Consider the following 21,689-nt stretch of genomic DNA (forward strand, 5'->3'; position numbering starts at 1 on the left):
ATACATCAGTATGCACACCATAGGCCAGAAGAGGTTGTCAAGTATCCTATATCACTCTCTGCCTATTCCTTTGAGACGAAGTCTCTCCTTGAACCTGAAGCTCACATCTCGGCTAGACTGAAATCCAGCAAGCCCTACCAGTCCTCCTGCCCTACCCTGTCAGAGCTGGAGTTACAGACATTTGCTGGTCCTCATGGCTTGTTGCATGGATGCTGATGGAAACTCTTAGTCTCATGATTACAGAGCAAACATTCATAACTCCTGAGCCATGTCTTTAGCCCCCTTTCTTCTTACTCCCTCCCTTTAGTTCCCTGAGTTCAGTCATCTGAGTTTTCTTGACTTGTGTTATATTTGATGTCAGTGCTTTCATCACAGCCCTGAGTTCAATTCTTAACACCCCAAGGGCTCACCACTACTTGTAACTCAAGCTCCAAGGGATCTGATGCCCTCTTCTGGCAACTACTGGCGTTGCACTCATGTGTACACATCCTTACACATAATTGAGATTAAAATCTTTTTTTTTTTGGTTTTTCGAGACAGGGTTTCTCTGTGTAGCTTTGCACCTTTCCTGGAACTCACTTGGTAGCCCAGGCTGGCCTCGAACTCACAGAGATCCTCCTGGCTCTGCCTCCCGAGTGCTGGGATTAAAGGCATGAGCCACCACCGCCTGGCTGAGATTAAAATCTTTAAACAAAAAAAACCCACAACAATTGTGGCTTGTATCCATTCCATTAGTTATCAAAGCCATGTTGTCATATATGTATCCTGTAACCTCTGGAAAGTGGCGTTATTCACTTGTGAAATAATGAGAACAAAAAAGTTAATGGCTTGGTATTCCTTAAAAAATGACTTTAGGGAACTGGGCAGTGGTGGTGCACACCTTTAATACCAGCACTTGGGAGGAAGAGGAAGGCAGATCTCTGAGTTCGAGGCCACCTTGGTCTACAGAGTAAATTCCAGGACAACCAGGGCTCTAGTTACCCTGTCTTGAAACCCACCCCACATACACAAAAAAGTTTTGGGTGACTGGAGAGATGGCTCAGCAATTAAGAACACTGTCTGCTCTTCCAGAAAACCTGCATTTGATTCCCAGCACCCACATGGTGGCTCACAACTGTCTGTTACTCCAGTTCCAGGGAAATGCCACTCCCTCTTCTGGGCACCAGGCACTCATGTAGTACACTGACATACACCCATACCCATGAGATTATGAAATGTTTAAATTAAAAAGTGATAACTTTAGTTATAAGGATGTTCAGAAGTGCCTAGACCATACTTTGACAGTTACTGCCTCTGTAGACCTAAATTGTTAGTGATTTACTGGTTTGTTAGGAGCTATTCAATAGCTCCTGTCAATTACATATTGTAGTGTAAATAACTAAGCTGAGCTCTTTGACAGGCTGAGAAAGATTGTCTCCTCAAGCAGGGCTAGTAATTCTTACACTAGCGGTTAGACCGGCAAACACAGTCTGGTAGATGATGAGAAAGCTGAGCGTGTAGAGTTACAGCGGCGGCCCAGAGGTGAGGGATCACGTCAGCCTAAGAGATAGATCACTGAGGTGATAGAAAAGAGGAGTGTGTTGACGTGTGATTAAATCAAGCCCAGAAGGGACAAAGCAAGGTGTGAGTCTCCAGGACTGGCATGTGCCTGAGCGCAGTGCCCATAACGGGAGCCTTGATGCCATCACTAGTGTCGTGCATATTTGGTGGACTGTAAAGTGATTTGGCAGGTTATTAATAGAGGGCTGACATGATCAGAGCTGTGATTTTATGTTCTAGTGTTGGGACGGTAATAGGAAGGAAGTGGGGAAGGAGTTAGACGAACTGGTCGTGCAGGTAGGAATAGCGGGGGCTTTAGACTCAGAATAGTCGGGAGTCGGAGGTAGACTTGACAGATTGATTCCGTGCCATCCACGGCACATATTCTTTTGCCATATGAAACTGTGCTTTTTCTTTCAAATAGTCGTATACGTTATGTAGCATCCAGTTAGTTAACATTTGAGAAATGGAGTCGGGAGGGAGGAGGGGCGAGAGGAACTTTTCATCCTCCGACCTACGACTGCTCTCTTTCTCGTAGCGTCTCCCTTCCTCCTGGGACGGGCCCTTTGGGCGGCCAGTCGCTTTACTGTTGCCATGTCCCCTGAGCTGATCCAGCAGTTCCTACAGGCGACAGTCAGTGGTCTTCATGAAACACAACCCCCATCAGTACGGATTTCTGCTGTGAGAGCCATCTGGGGGTAAGTGTGCTGCTCTAGAGAGGTAAGGATGGCTTAAAGAGAAAATGGCTCGGGCAGTCATCACAGCTGCCCCGTGCATTACACTGTTTGGAAGTTTCTCCTCAAGGTCTCCTCACAATGAGTATTGGAAAGAGAGGGAAGAAACAGTGCAGGGGACTTGAGAAGGTGTCCTGTTCCCTTCTGCTCCTTATTCTCGTTAGATCCACTCCAGCTGTGAGTCGTCTCAGCCGCTTCAGTGGAGGTGCATGACCCAAGGTTCCGAGTGATAAGGAATTTGCATCAGAGTTGCAGAATTGAGGAGGGACGTGAGTCTGACTGTCATTCACATCATTGTGTTGATAGTCCCTGTATTAGAAACCAAATTTGGAAGAATATGGCCTGGAAACACGGCTCATTTCTTCCAGTCTCATCCCCTTTTTCATAGGGAAAGACTGAGGTTTTTATAGTCATTTACTTATGTTCCTACCCAGGCCAGAGGGAACATCGTTATTTTAAAATGTTTTTCTTTTGTATTTATAATTTATGTGTATGAGTATTCTGCTTGCACATATGTCTGTGTACCGGGTGCATGTTTAGTGCCCACAGAGGTCAGAAGAGGGCATTGGATCCCCTGGAACTGGAGTTATAGACAGTTGTGAGTGCTGGAAATTGAGCCTAGGCCCTCCACAGGAACAAGTGTTCTTAACTGCTGAGCCCTCTCTTCAGGCCTGGACATTGTTTTTAAAGGCTATTTTAAGGTCCAAATTTAAGCATCTCAGTTGAATTCTATGCATGAGAATTACAAAGTTTATCTTCCTATCCTCTCTTAACTTTTGAAATGGTGACTGAGAAGCTATACATTGAGAGAGAAAGAGGGCTATCGTTAGGGAACATTGAGGAGTCACCTGTTCTGTCTGTCTGTGTTGAACAGTAAGTGGTCCAACCATGAACAAAAGCCCATCTTTCCCTGTGCAGTCTTGGTAAAGCCTATCTTTGGCTCTAAATAAATTTAAAATGTTTGGTGCTAAGAAAAAAACCACATGTAGCTTTTCAGAAAGCTCTGGAGCCGTTCTTAAGTGACTGAGGAGGGAGCCCTAGCCTGATTAGCCGCTGCCTGTATTGCTTCTGACCTTTGTAAGACTTGATTTCATCTCCATGCATTAATATTCCCTGAAGCATTAGACATCCCCTGTGACAGTTGTCAGGATAACTGACAGCTTAGAAGCAGGTGCTAGAGAGCTGGCTCAGCAGTGAAGAGCAGAGACTGTTCTTGGAGAGGACCCAAGTTTGATTCCCAGTACCCACATCAGGCAGTTCACAACTACCTATAACTCCAGCTCCGGATCTGAAGCACCCCAGACCTCATACACATTAGTAAATAATAATAGTATTTTTAAGAAAAAAATTAAAAGCCTTTGCCAACTAAATAAGAACAAAACCATTAAAACCTATGTATATCTTACTTAAAACTTTAAAAATGAGCTGGGAGTAAAACCAGGATAATAAATTTAAAAGCAGACTATGAATCGATAAAAGAAATGTGTCTACTTTGTGTTGTGATTTCACAGAAATGTTCAGAGTTGCAAACTGAGAGGAGTTTGATGTGTGTAAGTACTTAGGGTAAATATCCCTTGTTTCCTGGAGTGTTTTACAGACAGCAGTACCTGTCAAGCATAACTTATTTACATTGATTCTCACAGGAGAGATTAGAATTTTTTTAAAAACACTTTTATTTATTGTTATATATGTAAATGTTTGATTATAATAAGTTTAAATTTAAATTTTATAGTCAGAAAAAAAAATATTGAGAGGCTGGAGAGATGGCTCAGCAGTTAAGAGCACTTGGTGTATACTCCTGAGTACTAGAGTTAAGATCCTAGACCTGCCAGGTGGTGGCACACGCCTTTAATCCCAGCACTCGGGAGGCAGAGGCAGGCAGATCTCTGTGAGTTCCAGGCCAGCCTGGTCTACAGAGCCAGTTCCAGGACAGCCAGGGCTACACAGAGAAACCCTGTCTCGGAAAACAAAAAGAAAAGAAAAGAAAAGAGCCACCCTAGCACCTGTGTACCAGCTGGCCGTCCTGCACACTTCAGTGATCCCAGCTCTAAGGGAGTCGGGGAGAGACAGACAGGAGGATCACTGGGGCTTGCAGTCTTCCAGCCTACCTAAGAAAACAAGGCCAAGTTCAGGGAGAGAGCCTGCCCCAAACAAGAACAGCTGAGAGTGAGAAAAGAGGACAGCCAGTGCCTTCCTCTGGCCTCTGCGTGTACACAGACACTGCACCTGTGTATACACACGTATTATATATATGTACATACAGCCATACACATACACACAAAGAAACAGAAATAATCTCTGTAATGTAAGAAAACCTAAACACCTAATGTATAGTTCTCATTGACTACTTAGGCAGTAACCTACTGATTTCCCTAAGCAGTGAATCATAGTCTAAAAAATGACAAACTATAAATATGAATGCCAGAGAGAAATGGACACTCACACCTTTATACAAATGATGTCAGACACTGGATCCTGTCTCTGAGTTCCAAGAGCTAGCCTGTTGGGGCTGGAGAGATAGCAGAATTAAGGGTGCCTCCTTCTCTTGCAGAAGGCCTGAGTTGGGGTCCCCAGCACCCAGATGGGGCAGCTCATAACCACCTCCTTCCTGTAAGTTCAGCTCTAGCGGATCCCACAACCTCTGGTCTCCATACGCTCCTGTATTCTCACACATACCCCCCACACTCAAAATTATAAAAGTAATAATAAAAATAAGTCTTAGGGTTGGAGAGATGGCTCAGTGGCTAAGAGTACTCACTACTTCTTTCTTTGTTTGTTAGTTTTTGTGGGATGGTTTTTGGTTTGTTTGTTTGTTTTCCTGGTTTTTTGAGACAGGGTTTCTCTGTGTAGCCCTGGCTGTCCTGGAACTCACTCTGTAGAACAGGTTGGCTTCAAACTCAGAGATCTGCCTGCCTCTGCCTCCTGAGTGCTGGGATTAAAGGCATGCACACCACTGCCCGACTTACTGTGGGGGTTTTTGTTTTCAAATTTCATTTTATTTTTAACACTATGTATATGGACATGTGCATTTGAGTGCAGATGTGTCTGGAGGCTGTTGTGAGCTGCTCAGTATGGGTGCTAGGAAACAAATACAGGTCCTCTGGAAGAGCAGTCTGTGCTCTGAACCACTGAGCCATCTCTAGCCCCTGGAATTTCTAATACTGTAACATTTTAGTTCATCATAGCATCCTTGCTTTTTCTTTTGTACCCGCTTTAATTTATTCCTCCATGCAGTTGCTTATATATCCATGTAAATTGCCTTAAATGATTTCTGAAACAAGGTATTTTTGATGCATAATTATACTTGTGTCAGATTTCTCTAGTCATTTTTTTTTTTTTAGGTTTTTCGTTTGGTTGGGTTTTTTTTTTTTTTGTTTTGGGTTATTTTGTTATTGTTTTTTTCCAGACAGGGTTTCTCTGTGTAACAGCTCTGGCTGTCCTGGAACTCACTTTTATAGACCATGCTGGCTTTGAACTCACACGATCCTCCTGCCTTTGCCTCCAAGTGCTGTGGACTGAGTTATGTTTTATTAATTATGTACGTATTTATTTTATGTGTATGGGTGTTTTTCCTGCGTGTATGTCTGTGCACCTGGGAATCCAGCAGAGAACATCAGATCCCCAAAACTGTGAGCTTCCATGTTGTGGGTGCTGGGAATCGAACCTGAGTCCTCTGTAAGAAAAATTGCTCTAAACCCTTGAGCCATCTCTCCAGCCCTCACCACCACCACCCCAGGCCTAACTTCTGAAGGCTGAAGTGGCACCTAGCTTCAGTCAGCTGTGAACTCTTTTTTTTCTTGTTTTGTTACCTTGTTTTAATTACAAGGGCAATGATACTGATTTTCTGTTCTAAAAAGAGACATTTCTTGACTCAAATAATTATAGCAACGTACAGCGAAAAGTTGAAACATCAACTAGGAAGCTGCTGTAGTAGTCCAGACAGAAGTCTCTGCTGCAGTCCAGTGTAGTAGCCGGTAGAGGACGGGGAGGAAGCAGTGAGAAGGTGGAACCAAGCTCTGAAACTAGGGTACAAAGTATATACCGTTCCTAAAGCAAAGAGTAGAGAAGTAGTGTAGACATGTCAATAAGCTAGTAGTCAGTGTTTTGATTTTTTTCAGTTATTTGTAAGAAATACTCTGGTAGAGCCAATAAGCAGTGACTGTATAGTGGCTTACCACTATCCCTAACTCCAGTTCCAGGATACAGCGCCCTCTTCTGGCCTCCTTGAGCACAAGGCACATGAGTGGTTTACACGCATATGTGCAGGCAAAACACACACATAAAATTAAATAAATCCCAAAACAACTAAAACATGAAAAGAAAGAAGTAAGGTCTGAGCAAAAAGCAAGTCTATGGCAAATTCAAGCCCATGAAGCTGTGTCTTCACTGGTCATTGTAGAGCTTTATATGACTATAAAACAAACAAGGATGGGATGTGGTAACACACATCTTTAATCCCAGCACTCTGGAGGCAGAGGCAGGTGGATCTCTGTGAGTTCAAGACCAGCCTTGTCTGCATATCAAGTTCCAGTCCAGTCAAGCTACAAAGTGAAACCCTGTCTTTAAAAAAACTTATTGACTACCTACTAACAGTGCAATATAGAGGAAGTGTTTTTAGTTCTATTTACTACTGCCATTCTATTGTTTTTTTTATTTTTGGGTTTTTTGTTTTGTTTTGTTTTGGGGTTTTTGTTTTGTTTTGTTTTGTTTTGTTTTTTTTTTTGGTTTCTCTGTGTAGCTTTGCGCCTTTCCTGGATCTCACTCTGTAGACCAGGCTGGCCTTGAACTCACAGAGATCCGCCTGCCTCCTCAGTGCTGGGATTAAAGGCATGCGCCGCCACTGCCCGGCTAACTCACAATAATTTTTAATTAATCACATTAATATATATGTGGTGGTTGGGTATGTGGGCATGTGCATGCCATGCACACGAAGAACAACTTGTGGCCGTTGGTTCTCTTTCCACTGTGTGGGTCCTGGGGATCCAGCTCAGGTCAGCAGGTTTGTCAGCAAAGCACCTCTACCCACTGAGCCGTCTCAGCACCATCTCAGCACCTGTGCCCATCCGAAGGCAGAGGCCTGGGACTGGAGGGTCAGTGGTAGAACATTTGCCCAGTGTGTGCAAAGCCCTGGACTCCATCCCCATCAGAAGAAGAAGAAAGCAAGGTTTAAACGGTGTGTTTGTAGCATTTGTATCTGTGAGAGACAGTAAGCAACATTCAGGAAATACTTATTGATTAAGAGATAAATAGAACTACATAGAGAAGTTTAGATCCCAAAGGTCAAGTACTAATTTTGTAAGTACACATAAGACTGTTTATATAAATTAAACTCATTTTGACACTCAAAAAACTCAAAGCACAAAATTTGTAACATGGAAATTGAAAAAGTCTCCTATTAAGCAATTATAATGAAAAGTTGTTTTAAGAATATATTTATTTTTTGCTTTTTCTTTTTGTGAGTTGTTTTGTTTTTGAGACAGGGTCTTACTATGTAGCCCTGGCAGCCTGAACTTGCTCAGTAGACCAGGCTGGTCATGAGCTACATAGTAAGCATGCAGGTGGAAGTCAGAAAATAACTTCCAAGAGATGATTCTCTCCTTCCACCGTGTCGTCTCTAGGGATCCAGCTCAGGTTATCAGGCTTGGGGCAAGTATCCTTACAGGCTTAGCCATCTTGCAAGCTTTATATGTCGAAATATTGGTGATCTAACACTGATTTTACACTGTAGTCTAAAGACTCATACTACATTTAACCTAGTAGCTTAATAATTTGGGTGTAACGATATGGCTAGATTTGCCTCATCACAGGAGAGGGATGAACTTTTAAAGAAAATAGCAAATAGACTAGCATTGTAGCTTAGAGTGCCTGCTTAAGCATGTGTGAGAGACTCTGGGTTCAATACCCAGCAAAGCAGAAATTTTGAAGAAAGTAGAATTAGAGATACTGATATTTATATAATATGCTACAGAAAGACGTGAAGACATAGCTACTCTAGGAGTGACTTTATAAAGCTATATATGCATAGGTCATATAAGACTGGAAAGCCTAAGAACTGAAGGGTCTGCTTATGAGTAACTCTTTAATTATGTATCTCGCTTTCTTTCTCTAGTTATTGTGATCAACTGAAAATCTCAGAGAGTACACATGTGCTTCAGCCCTTCCTCCCCAGTGTCCTTGATGGCCTGATTCACCTAGCAGCGCAGTTCAGCTCAGAGGTCCTCAACCTGGTGATGGAGACCCTGTGCATCGTTTGTACTGTTGACCCAGAATTCACAGCAAGCGTGGAAAGCAAAATCTGTCCCTTCACCATCGCCATTTTCCTAAAGTACAGTAATGGTATGCTATCAGGAAAGCTATGTCGTGGAGAAGTGCCAGAAGTCGTGGTGGCTGGTGGATTTAGGAAACTATCTCTAGGGTCTGGTGATCTCACTAGCCTAAGCAAAGAAATAGTTCGCATAGGTACAGCAGCATTACCAAGGAGAGTACTGATTCTGTCATTGTCTTCTCCTGAGGGCTAGGAAAGATAGTGAGTAAAAGACTAACACAAAAGACATAACTCAAAACCCTGATGATGGATGGAGGAGGAAAGAGAACAACTTCCTGAGCAGTCTGGGAAAGGAGATCCTGGGGCTGGGGGTGTGGTTCCGTGATAGAGCCCTTGCCTAGCGATTACGAGACCTTGGGTTTGATCCCTGACACTGAAGAAAGAAAATACTAAAGAAACATGCAAAGAAACCTTGCACACATGAAGCAAGTGCTGGGCTGCCGAGCCACAGCCCACCCTGTGAGTTTGGCCTTGACCCTGCCATCCCGCGTCCTCCTGCTCCTCTTCCCAAGTGCTGTTCATGCCCACGGGCTTCCACACCCAGGACGGATATTTTTATAATAGTAAAAGTGAAGCGAAAAGAGATTTCCCCCAGAACATGCATAAAATATTATCTGAAGTTTTAGTTTTTCTTTTCAAAGAGGATATGTGTGTAGCTGGGGAAAAAAATGCCAGGAGAAAATGTATCAGAAGCTTATCTCTAGGTGGTGGGATTACAGGCTTTTCTTTCCTTTAATGCTTTTCAACATTTTATTTTATTTTATTTTATTTTTTTGGTTTTTCAAGACAGGATTTCTCTGTAGCTTTGGAGCCTGTTCTAGATCTCTCTCTGTAGGCCAGGCTGGCCTTGAACTCACAGAGATCCATCTGTCTCTGCCTCCCAAGTGCTGGGATTAAACGCATGTGTTACCACCACCCAGCTAATATAGTTACCAGAAAAATAAAGTACCAAAAAAAAATATTAAGGATATTTGTTTTCAAAATTGAAGCTAAAACATACAGGAATGGTAGTTATTAATATGATATTCTACCAAACATGTTATTTAGTTTGTTTGGTTTTGGTTTTTTACTTGAAAAATGTATCCACACTTGTGGATCTCTCATTCTTTTCAGGCTTCATTAGTTTTCTGTATCTTTCATTTACCCATCCTGTTAATGGAGAGCTAGGTCTTTTTTGTTTGTTTGTTTCTATTACAAGCAATGCTGTAGTTACTTTTAACATAGACCTGCATGCGTACTGCATACGTGCTACATGAAAAAGGCACTTTTATTACATAAGCAAAGCAGATTGCTATGAAGTTCCGTTTCTTAGTCAGATAATGCATACCTGTGATCCTAGCCCTTGGGACTGAGGCTGGAGGATTACAGATTAAAGGGTATATAATGAGACCCCTTCTCAAATAGACACCAAAAAGAAGCTCCATTTCTTTATGAAACTCTGCCTTTTGAGAGCTGTACCTTGTGCTACAGGTAGGGCCCTAGGAGTTCTTCCTTTCTGTCATGGCTACTCCTTAAGAAATATGTGTGACTTCTTGAAAAGGTGTAAGAGGAGCAGGAGAGGTGGCTCAGGAGTTAAGAGCACTGGCTGCTCTTCCAGGGTACCCCCAGTTCCATCACCCACATGGTGGCCCGTTGCCTTCTGGAACTCTAGTTCTAAGGGAGACATCCTCTTCTGGTCTCGTTGGGTGCTGCCCGAATAGCGGGACATAAACGTGTATGCAGGTAAAACACCTGTACAATAAGTATAAATAAATAAATCCAGTAAATATTTTTTAAAAAAATAAAATGTGTGAGAGCCTGGAGGCAACAGTGTTTGATTTTTTTTTTTTTAATTCCAAGACAGTCTCTTTATGTAGCCTTGGCTGTCCTGAAACTCACTCTGTAGACCAGGCTGGCCTGAAACTCACAGAGATCCCCAAGCCTCTGCCTCCCAAGTGCTAGGACCAAAGTTGTGTACCACCACACCCAGCTTTCTTCTTAGTAAAATATCAGTGGGGTTTTTGTTTGGCTTTTGGTTTGGAGGCTTTTATCATTTGGTTTCATTATCATTCCAGATGGCCCAGAAGAAAAGCCTACTCTGACTTTAGAAGTAGCTATAAAAAAGTCCATTCCCTGATGAAATTATCTATTGTATCTTTTGAAGACTTAGCATCTCCTTGGTCTTTAGGTGACCCATATAGCTGGCTGCTCCACTTCCCAAGTGTGAGCTGTAATCTGTGCAGTTGTTAACTTATGTTAGATGTAGAGCAAGAAACACACATCATTAAACCAGTAGTAGACAGGCTTCCATGTTGCCTTATGTACTTCAGATCCTGTTGTTGCCTCGCTGGCTCAGGATATCTTCAAGGAGCTGTCACAGATTGAAGCCTGTCAAGGCCCCATGCAGATGAGGCTGATTCCCACTCTGGTCAGCATAATGCAGGCCCCAGCAGACAAGATCCCTGCAGGGCTCTGTGCGGTAAGTGACTACAAGATCCATGAGTGAGAAGGGAGAAAGAACTCTGCAAGTGTTACCCACAGATCCCACCCACAGACAGGAAGACAGTGATACACTGGAGATTTGGGATGTTATTTTATACTGAGCTTCTCTGTCCATGGGGACAGTGGTAAACCCTGTCTCAAAAAACCAAAAGAGAGAGAGAAAGAGAATATGGGTGTGTTCAGAGGCATGGTCTAACTGTAGACCAGCTCTATAGACCACGCTGACCTTGAACTCACAGAGATCTGCCTGCCTCTATCTCCCCATTGGTGGGATTACAGGCGTGCACCACCATGCCTGGTGGCATTTTCTCCCAGTGCATGTGTGTCTATGTATGCTTGTGGAGGCAAGAGGACAACCTCTGGTATAAGGAACACAATTACCTCCTTTGGATCAAGATCTCTCAGTGGCTTAGTCTTGCCAAGTAAGGTATGCTGACTAGCCTGAAGCCCCGGAAACCTCCTTTCTCTGCCTCCCTAACACTAGGATTATAAGCACACATGCCACCATACCTGCCTTTTTACATGGGTCCTGGGAGTAGAAGTCAGTTCTTCATGCGACAAGGGAAATGCTTGACCAGCTGAAAATCTCCCTAGCCACTGTCAAATACCACCCACCTCCATGGCTAATCAAATCATAAGCACTATAATGAAACTGAGAGCTCCGACTACCTAACAGGCGTCATGGCTGCTGAATACTTCCCGCCCCAGAAGTAATTTGACTTTTCTTTCTTCTTCCAGACAGCTATTGATATCCTGACCACGGTAGTTCGAAATACAAAGCCTCCCCTTTCCCAGCTCCTCATCTGTCAAGCTTTCCCTGCTGTGGCACAATGCACCCTTCACACGGATGATAACGCCACCATGCAGGTATCTTACACTTGGAAACTAGAGAGAAAACAATTTCCCAGCCATAGCCAAATGGTAGGCTGGGGGAAAACAGTGACGTGATTATACTTTTGAAATGTAAGTCTGTCGACTCCAAATTTCCCCAGAGAAGCCTGGTTTGGTTGTGCTCTGAGGTCTGTTACAGCCTTAAAAAGTGTGAATACCACATATCTGGCTGTCTGTGTTTGGTTATTGATGTTATAGAGGAGCTTAGGTGTCTGACTTGGGGCCTTGGGACTTCTCTGAAGATCCTGTTGATAGAGTCAACAAGTGATAGACCTGGTGAAGGATGTGCTGGTTATTTTTCAGTTCTTTATTGTGGTTGTTTATAAAGGATATAGGAAAATGATAGTAAATACTGGTCAGATTGGAAATCCCTAGGCAAACAGTGGTTTGTGTGAGACAGCCGATTGGGTAAAGGAAGGACTGTGTTAGTGCCTGTGCTTATCTGCAACAAGAAATCCCACATCTAGTGTTATGAGCCACGTGAGCCCTATGGGCTTACTGCTCCCCTGAGGTGTAGACTGTCAGTAACAGTCTGAGGCCTCCTTGCATCTTTTCCTCTCATGGCTAATCTTGTCACTTCCGTCTCCACAGAATGGTGGAGAGTGCTTGCGGGCCTATGTGTCAGTGACGCTGGAACAGGTAGCCCAGTGGCATGATGAGCAAGGCCACAATGGACTATGGTACGTGATGCAGGTGGTGAGCCAGCTCCTGGACCCACGAACTTCCGAGTTCACTGCAGCCTTTGTGGGCCGCCTGGTCTCCACGCTCATCTCCAAGGCAGGGCGGGAGCTTGGGGAGAATCTGGACCAGATTCTTCGTGCCATCCTCAGTAAGATGCAGCAAGCAGAGACACTCAGTGTCATGCAGGTGAGAACAGTGGGGTAGTAGGCTTTTTGCTGCATGGGTGATGGGGAATCAAATGAGTATGTGGGCCCTGAGTTGTTTTACTCTCACTATCCTTGTAGAGCAGGTAAGTAAAATGGGATCTGCTCTGGCCCAAGAAACATGAGCAAGGAAATCTTATGTTTTGTCCTATGAGTGGACCTGCTGTGTATAAAGACTTATTTTATGTCTGTGAATGTTTTCCTTTTTGTGTTTGTGTGTGTGTGTGTGTGTGTGTGTGTGTGTGTGTGTGTGTGTGTGTATAGATATGTGTATGTGTGTGTAGATATGTGCACCATTTACATGGAGTCCAAGCTCTTGGAACTAGAGTTATAAATGGTTGTGGATACTAGAACCCAGCTGAGCCATTTTTCCAGCCCAAACTCTGTTTCTGTCTGTCTGTCTGTCTGTCTGTCTGTCTGTCTGTTTTAATGGTCTCATTGTGTAGCTCTGGCTAGCCTGGAATTCTCTATGTAGACCAGGCTGGCCTCTTGAACTCCATGATCTGCCTGTCCCTGCTTCATGAGTACTGAGGCCTGCCCACCATGCCAGGCCCAGACTCTGTTTCTTAACTGACTGGGCTATTCTCTCACCTCTCCTGTGTCTATGAAATCTGTTTTCCTGAAACAGGTACCCTCTTATTCTCTTCTAGTCTCTGATCATGGTGTTTGCTCATCTGGTGCACACTCAGCTGGAACCTCTGTTGGAGTTCCTGTGTAGCCTCCCAGGACCGACTGGCAAACCTGCCCTGGAGTTTGTGATGGCTGAGTGGACGAGCCGACAGCATCTGTTTTACGGACAGTATGAAGGCAAAGTTAGGTAGGGCTCTGTCTTTTTGCTCTGAGCTTTCTAGTTGTACTCACATTTAAATCTTTCTTCCCTGACTTGCACTGTTGATTTTTTGTTTGACGTACCAAGCTGTTCCCTGTATTCTCTCTGTTCTAGCTTTCTTGATAACCCTTCTATTTGAATACCTCCATGTTGAAATTCCCAGTAAAACAATCAGCAGAGTAGAATGTGTATTTTTGAGCAGAAAGCAGTGGACCACCTCATGGGCATCAAATCCCATTCTCAGCTGGACTCTGCTACCTCTCCTAATTAGTTGTGAAAAGAAGTTTCACCATCAGAGAGGGTCTTCGTCTTCTGGGAGTGAGCTAATCTACTTGGACTAAGCTCTGGATAGGAGCTGACTGACAGTCTCTGGCTCCCCCCAGCTCTGTGGCACTGTGCAAGCTGCTCCAACATGGCATCAATGCAGATGACAAGAGGCTACAGGACATTCGAGTGAAGGGAGAGGAGATCTACGGCATGGATGAAGGCATTCGGACCCGCTCTAAGTCAGCCAAAAGTGAGCGATGCCTCCGTTTCTCTAGCTGTCGGGGACAGGGAAAGGGCTCTACTGTGTTCTTCATTTTTATTGGTGGGTTACCTAAAGAAACAGCAGAAAACTAAGCAAAATGAATCAGAATGTATGGATCCTTCTTGTTGAAAATTGAGGCAAATAATCTCGGGCACAATTCTTCCCAGCTTCCATTCTGGGGCTCAGCTTTGTTACTGGTAGCAACTGATCTCTAATCCCAGAACTGTCTTACTTCTCCTTATTTCTTAGCTGTTATATATACACCAGGCAGAATTAAATTTAAAGTACTCTTTCTGGTTGGGTATAGTCAGAGATGGTGGAAAGCACCTGAGAAAATATGAGTAGAACTGTCGGGAGGATGGAGTTGCTACCCAGTGACAATCTGACTTGAGGTTCTTTTACTTCCTTCCTAGACCCGGAGCGCTGGACAAACATTCCTTTGTTGGTCAAGATCCTAAAGTTGATTATCAATGAACTCTCCAACGTCATGGAGGCCAATGCGGCTCGCCAGGCCACTACCGCCGAGTGGAGTCAAGGTGCACCAGGCCCTTACTCCCAGACTTTAACCTGGAGGATCAAGTTACATGTTGTCATATGATTGATTAGGTTTATTAGGCACAGATTTAAGGGTGTGGCAGAAGTGTTATTGAAAAGCTGCTCTGTGTCTGGTACTGTAAGATCTATGTCAGTTCTCACAGAGGTTGACAGTGGGGGCAGCTAGGAAGCAAGCTGCCTACCCTACCCCTTCTTAGAAGCTTTAGTTCTTCCATTCACTCATTGGGAAGGTTTGGCCATCCTTGGTTCTTTCCTATTTGAGAGGATGGTAGTCCACACTGCAGAGACCCTTTGACCTTCTGTTTTATCCTGGTAAGATTTGAGAGGGAAAATGCATGAGTGTTTCATCTACTTTTCATCTTCAAGTAGATGATTCCAATGATATGTGGGAGGACCAGGAGGAAGAGGAAGAGGAGGAGGAGGATGGTTTAGCTGGCCAGCTTTTATCTGACATCCTTGCCACAAGTAAATATGGTAAGCCATTTCAAAAAGACAGGACAATATGGTAAACACCTTTTCTGTGCACACTGATGCCAAGAATGGGGTACCCAAGCAAGAGGAGATGTGGGCTTACAAGGGGTATTCCTTGGGCTTTTGCCCCTTTTGCCTCAGCCATGGGGTGGTAAATACCACCAAAGGCCTGATTCTGGGCCTCTGTCCTGACTCGCCCTGTGTTGGCTATGTCTAACAGAGGAGGATTACTATGAAGATGATGAGGAAGATGACCCTGATGCCCTGAAGGATCCTCTCTATCAGATTGATCTACAGGTGAGGGTGTCTGTAGAAGATGTCTTACAGTGACAATGTCTATTTCAAGCCATGGAAGCAAGATTGTGGGTTCAAATCCATCCATAGTTCTTCATGAGAACTACAAGAAAGTAGGGGTGGAGTTGCTGTCTGTCTGAGTGTTCAAGGCCATGGGCGGAGAAGGGTGCTGGGGTTTTCATCCAGGATTCTGCACCAGCTGTGACCCATCTTCTAAGGCTACTTTGGGAACGTTCTCTGGGTGAAATAGGAGATAGAGCCTGGGAAGTATTTTTGGTTCCCTATGGCATTCTGTCCTTGGGTTCTGTGTACATTAGATGCAAGCATGTGAAGACCTGCCCCTTAGGAAGCTGGCCCTTGTCTGAAAGCCGGCTTTACTGACCACTTGCCGTGGTCCTCCACCCTTCTGCACACTGATGGCCCTGGGAGCCTGTAGTGATCCACTCTCGTTCTTCTCCCTCCAGGCTTATCTCACCGACTTCCTTTGCCAGTTTGCTCAGCAGCCCTGTTACATAATGTTTTCGTGCCACCTCAACGACAACGAGAAGCGTGTTCTACAGGCCATCGGCATCTAAAAGGGGGTCTTCGACCTGTGTTTCCTCTCCGGCCCAGCCACAGAGCGTTCCACAGCCCTCGACCTGTGTCTCCTCTCCGGCCCAGCCACAGAGCGTTCCACAGCCCTCGACCTGTGTCTCCTCTCCGGCCCAGCCACAGAGCGTTCCACAGCCCTCGCTGGTCTTGAGATGCACTTTCCTCAGCCTGGAGTGGCTTTCTGGCCCATGGCCTCGACAGTGACACTGACAGCTCAGTCCTTGCTCACCAAGGCTGCCATTTAAAAATGCTAAAACAAAGGACATTTCTCAAAGTCCTGTGAAGATACCCCAAATCTGGAACTGTTTTTCTCCCCAGCTCTACCCCTACCTCCAGATTCCTAGCATCTTTTGTTGGCCAGAAACATTGATACCCAGAAGGATTATGGGTTCCTGATTATTTGCCCCACCTCAGGAGCACAGGAAGTCACTACCATTTATATTCAGAAACATACCTGTTCATTTTCATAGGACATCTGATGTGTTCAGATAGGAGTTCCCTTGAGAGATCATTATGCTTTCTTCCCTCTGCCCCTGATGCTCTAGGTTCTTGGTAGGAACAAGTTGGAACAGCTACATGCTAAGCCCTTTCCAGTGACCTCCCCTCCATGCTTTCCTCATGCAACACTAAGGCTCCCCTGTCAAAGGAGCCATCTTCCCATCTCTGCTCATTGCATGACACAGCCCCTCCCCCAGGCTGTTCCTATAGATACATGCACACACGAAATAAGCCAGACAGATGGTAACTTGTCTTTCTTTTTTAGGAAAAAAAAAAAATCAGGAAAAAGATTTTTATTTCTAAATCTGCCTGACCCATCTATATTTAATATGCCTCTTATACGCATAACCACAGAGCCTGAAATTCAAAGGTTATCCCTATCCCTCAGGAATCCTCTAAAGTGGTTGAGTTGTAGCCCTCAAATTTACAACATGTATTTTTCTAGGACAGTAAAGCAATCTTTACAAATGAATTTAGTCTGCATACGATAAGGTGTCTCAGCACCTCACCCTCTGTTTACTCCCTGTAGAAGGAAAGGGAAGGCAAGAGAAAGCCTTAGTGGAGCCTCTTCTGGCGTCCTGCTGTGATTCGGCAAAGAGCTCAAACATCTTAGAGACAGACCGGGTGTTTTTCATTCAAATGTATGCAGCAGAAATAAGGGACAGCCCTCAATGGGTTTTCCTTGAGTCAGGATTGAGAGATTGAGATTAGGAAGAGCAGAGTAGTAGTCCAGTGTTCCCTTTGTTTGATAGGACCCACATCTGGGCCTCTGTTCTTAATAGCCAGAGTTTCTCTGAGTGATGCTCTAACAAAAAGAAATGGGAATATAGAAGTGGCTTTTGAGCTCCATCCTTAAGCAGAAGGATAACAGTGTAACATTTAATCTAAAAGGCCTTTCATGGGACCCTAAGGATATGGCAGCTTATTAATGACTATACCACCAGATGTCCTGGGTGCTGAACCTTGTGTTCAGAGGCATTTCACTAAAGTTTCCACCTTCTTTTTAAGAGCCTGAGAAGGTGTGTATAGTTGTCTTCTGGCTGGCAGTGTGAAGACCAGTATTGCCTCTGCCCCTGCTGTTTTTCCTCCTGAAGTTGGAGTCCCTGATAAAGAGAAATGAGAGCATATCTGTCCAAGTGGTACCCAGAAAACCACAGTAGGAATTTGGGAAACTTGCTCCATTGTTGACCTCAAAGCCGATTGGATTTGGTGCTAAAACAGTAGACCATTCCTCACAATTAAGTTGTCCAATGGTTTTGGCATGTTAGAATGGTGCCAGGTTAGCAGCATTGACCTGCTGAGTTTGAGAAAGCTTGGAGACCCCCAGTGCATATGCTGGCAGTGACTGCTAATTAGAACAGTTCCTCTGTGTCTAGTGCCAAAATGAGTCCAAAGGGCTCATCTGTTCTCAGGCTTTACTTTTGGTGGGAGGGCCAAGCTCCTGCCTTAGGAAAACTGGGAAAGGCCCTAGTTCGCTTAGGAAGCCATCCTTGCCAACGTACAACTAGTTGGACATGGAGGGTCTTCTGCCCCTTGATGGACAGATACTTGCATGTGTTTTCAGAGCATTTAACTTCTGCAACAGATACACAGTGAATTTTCTCATCCTGTTGACTGTTCCTAAGAGCGGGGGAAGGTTCTGTTGGTGACTATTGGTGTGACATAGTTGAACTTTTGTCTCCTATGAGAGCCAACTACATCTGGACAAAGGGCGGGGCTGACTGTTGGAAGACTAAGACAAGACGGGTGAGCTAACAAGAGAAGCGTGGGCTCCCGAAGGTGAACGCTTTCCAGGATAGGGGTAAAACACTAGAAGGCCGAAAAGTGGATGAAATTCCAAGAAAGGGAGCTGTTACTTCAAGTCGTTGGCTAGGAAGCTTGAATTTGGACCCTAGGGTTCAAAACAAATTCATGAGACATCGCTGGGGTGTTCACCGTGAGCTAGAGTGCCCATGTGCCAAACTAATGAAAGCTACCTTGGGTTTCCTTAGCCATGCTAAGTAGCCCGACAAGGTCAGGGCACCAGCGGCTAAGCAGACCTCATGTCAGCCCTCAGAAGGGTGAGACGGGTCGTCTTTGCTACAGCGATGGGCAGCTTATTTATGCCTTATTCTTTCCAAGAAGCTGAAGCATTTGCAAAAGAAACTGACCAAGACAAGGAAAGAATGCCGATGAAATCTTAGGTGGCAGGAAGCTTCAGGGCAGGTGATATTAGAATACAAGTAGATGAAGTCGAAAGAAAAGGACATTGGCAACAGTGCTTTCATTAGAGTGCTGTGTCCCCCACTAAAAGTACTGGGTGTTAAGAGTCCAGAAGACTCCAGTGCGGGCCTAGGTTATTGTCGAGGGTGCTGCAGATTTCCCGCCTCTGTCCCTCAGTGGTCCTGACTGATGACAGCCCTCTGTAAAAGGACAACCAAGGACTGAACGGTTGAGGGAAGGCTGAACTCAGCAGTGCTCAGCACGTTAAGGGGTGGTCCGGTGAGAAGTGCTACGCTGTCTCAGCCCACCAGGCAGACCCGCTGTGCCCGAGTAAATAAAAGACAGCTCTCCGGCTCCTCTGTTGCCTGTCGGGACAAGCTTGTTAGACACAGCAGGTCAATGCCTTAGGCTTTTCTTAAGAAGCTAGGCTAGGACTTGGCATGGTGGTGTCTGCCTTTAATCCCAGCAATCGGACAGAGACAGGTGACTTTCTGAGTTCAAGGTCAGCCTGGCGTACATAGCAAGTTCCATTATGTAGCAAAGGCTTCGAAAATGAGGCCTCCTTTTAGAGTGGGGCCGGGGAAGCTGATGGGGAAACCGGAAACCAGTCACAAATAAGACAAGTGCTATGGGAAAAGTAGGTGCTGTGTGCACTGTCACCCCCAGAAAGACTGGGCTAGTGGTGGTGGAGCGGAAGTGAGTCAAGTGGCGTGGAGAAGGTTTCAATAAAGCACTTGGAAAGGTCGGCAGTTCTTGCTAAAATGTGCACTGAATGCTAGACCTGCTGGATGTGTCTGTGTGAACAACCTCACAAAGTGGGTCCTCTTCCTTACCCCTTCTACAGACTGAGTAAAGCCGAGATACTGAATGTTGCCTGCCAGCGTGAGATTACATCCAAGAAGCCTGTGTTTAGTTAAAGCAGACAAAGGTAGGGTAGGATATTCCAGAGGGATGGGGAGGGGTGACCGAGATAAGATTGTCATGAAACAACTGCATTTTAAGAGCTTTTTTTTTTTTTTTTTTTTTTGGTTTTTCGAGACAGGGTTTCTCTGTGTAGCTTTGCGCCTTTCCTGGAACTCACTTGGTAGCCCAGGCTGGCCTCGAACTCACAGAGATCCGCCTGGCTCTGCCTCCCGAGTGCTGGGATTAAAGGCATGCGCCACCACTGCCCAGCCATTTTAAGAGCTTTTATAAGCACAGTAAAAACGTTAGAGTGAGCTGGGCATTATAGATCACACCTGTAATACTGGTGCTTTGGAGGCCAAGCAGGGCTACAGAGTGAGCCCATCTTTAAAAAAAAAAAGAAGCAGCCTGGGGTACAGCTCACTGGTAGAACACTTGATTAGCATTAAGTGCTCTACCGGGTTTCTACTCCCCACATCAGCACCAAGCTAAGAAAAATTAAGGTACTGTGCAGTCTTGGCCAGAAATAAAGCTGTAAAAATAAGCCAAATGGTGAAGGCGCAAACAAGGCCTGCTTCCTCTAGAGAAAGACTGACCGCCTAAGAGGGACTGCAGGAGGGACCGGAAGGTAGGGATGCCATGCAGCAGCAGATCTAGGTGGAAGAGCTGCATGTGTGCTGAGTTATAACAAGGGTGGAAGAGATGGATCACTGAAATAGTGGTGATACTCAGTAAGGCTGAACGACTGCTAAGGGAGAGATTCCCAAAAGTGACCACTGTCGAATGCGGTTTCTCAACAGTAGAGCTCCTCTGCGTCAAAGAGGCCCAGCGTTTGGCTAGTACTCATATGGCCAAAGCCCCGTTCTCACACAAACTGACACTAGGTCTCAATGCTTCACAAAGCACTGAGTGGTAGCATTCCAGTAGCAAGCAGCCAAAGTAGTTGTTAATAAAATTCCAAAATTGGTGAGTGACTTGCCTTTCTGTGAAGGTGAAGGAGGTCAACACCAGCTGGCTAATGATCTCGTTTTTTGTTTTGTTTTTAGATGATTACAAAAGGTCTCTCAGGCCTGTGTGGCAAATGTGCAATGAGCAGGAAAACAGTGAGTGAGCCACTGGCCTGAGGAGAAGGCCCTGGAAGCCCTTCGAGGCTGGGCCTAACAATAGAGCTGGAAAGGGCGTGGGACAGGCGGCTATCCTGTGAACCTGGGTTTCCCTGGTGTAAAATGGGGAACTGATGCCCAACCCACCCGAATGTGAGAAGAGCCCCTCCCTCACCTCCTTCCTTTTATACCTCCTCACGCAGAACAGGAGCTAGCTGTATTTGGCTCATCTTGCCTGGTTGGATCTGACTATGACTCAGTTCGGCTTCTCTGCTGCTGCTAAATCAAGGCTTGGTGAGCCTTTGGGAGGAAGCTCTGGAGACTTTTCTGGGGAACAGGATGGAAATAGGTGGTGGCCCCAGCTCCCACCCGTCAGTCACCCCTATGCACTTGTCCTGTGGTTATCTGTGTGACAAATCGTTGGTGTATTGGTTTACTTGCACTATATTTTCCCCCACCTCTCCTCATAACTTAATTGAGTTCTTTGGAATTCATTACCGAACGGGGTTTTGCAGGGTGGAAGACCACCCTAGATCCTGAGTGGTCAGAGCCCTGCTGATCCTGGCTGAGTGCCTGGGGGTGGAAGAACACTGGGAGAAGGCTGCATGGGATACCTGAGAAGCGCTCTACCTAGGATATCTACACAGGCCAGAACCTAGGGACTGCACGTATGAGCAGATGTTAAAACCAGTGTAAATAGGCCTGGGGTGCTGCCTACCCCAGAGTTTTGTACTATATGAGTTCCACGACCTCTCATGAGCCTGGAAGGAAAGGAAACCATAGCATACTCAATTCCCCCACTAGATGGTAGGATAGACTCAGTCTGATCCATTTCAATTTAAAAAAAAAAAATCATTTTC

At 45.1% G+C, this 21,689-nt stretch overlaps 1 protein-coding gene across 4 annotated transcripts in view; it reads left to right on the plus strand.

Moving 5' to 3' along the window:
• The window catches only part of Ipo9 (importin 9), a 44,251-nt gene extending 24,560 nt beyond the window's left edge, over window positions 1-19,691 (plus strand). For 3 of the 4 annotated variants that reach the window (XM_028876646.2, XM_028876648.2, XM_028876647.2), the window contains 11 exons: window positions 2,078-2,237; window positions 8,383-8,609; window positions 10,908-11,056; window positions 11,818-11,946; window positions 12,562-12,837; window positions 13,505-13,671; window positions 14,067-14,200; window positions 14,626-14,748; window positions 15,137-15,241; window positions 15,459-15,535; window positions 15,997-19,691. In XM_028876646.2, coding sequence (XP_028732479.1) covers window positions 2,078-2,237; window positions 8,383-8,609; window positions 10,908-11,056; window positions 11,818-11,946; window positions 12,562-12,837; window positions 13,505-13,671; window positions 14,067-14,200; window positions 14,626-14,748; window positions 15,137-15,241; window positions 15,459-15,535; window positions 15,997-16,107 — 1,658 coding nt within the window. In that variant the 3' untranslated portion in view covers window positions 16,108-19,691. The remainder of the gene's footprint in view (window positions 1-2,077; window positions 2,238-8,382; window positions 8,610-10,907; window positions 11,057-11,817; window positions 11,947-12,561; window positions 12,838-13,504; window positions 13,672-14,066; window positions 14,201-14,625; window positions 14,749-15,136; window positions 15,242-15,458; window positions 15,536-15,996) is intronic. The other variant, XM_037211382.1, reaches the window with a different exon arrangement.
• The last annotated feature ends 1,998 nt before the right edge of the window (window positions 19,692-21,689 follow it).

The sequence above is a fragment of the Peromyscus leucopus genome, chromosome 15 (assembly GCF_004664715.2).
Source record: "Peromyscus leucopus breed LL Stock chromosome 15, UCI_PerLeu_2.1, whole genome shotgun sequence".
Taxonomy (NCBI): Eukaryota; Metazoa; Chordata; class Mammalia; order Rodentia; family Cricetidae; genus Peromyscus; species Peromyscus leucopus.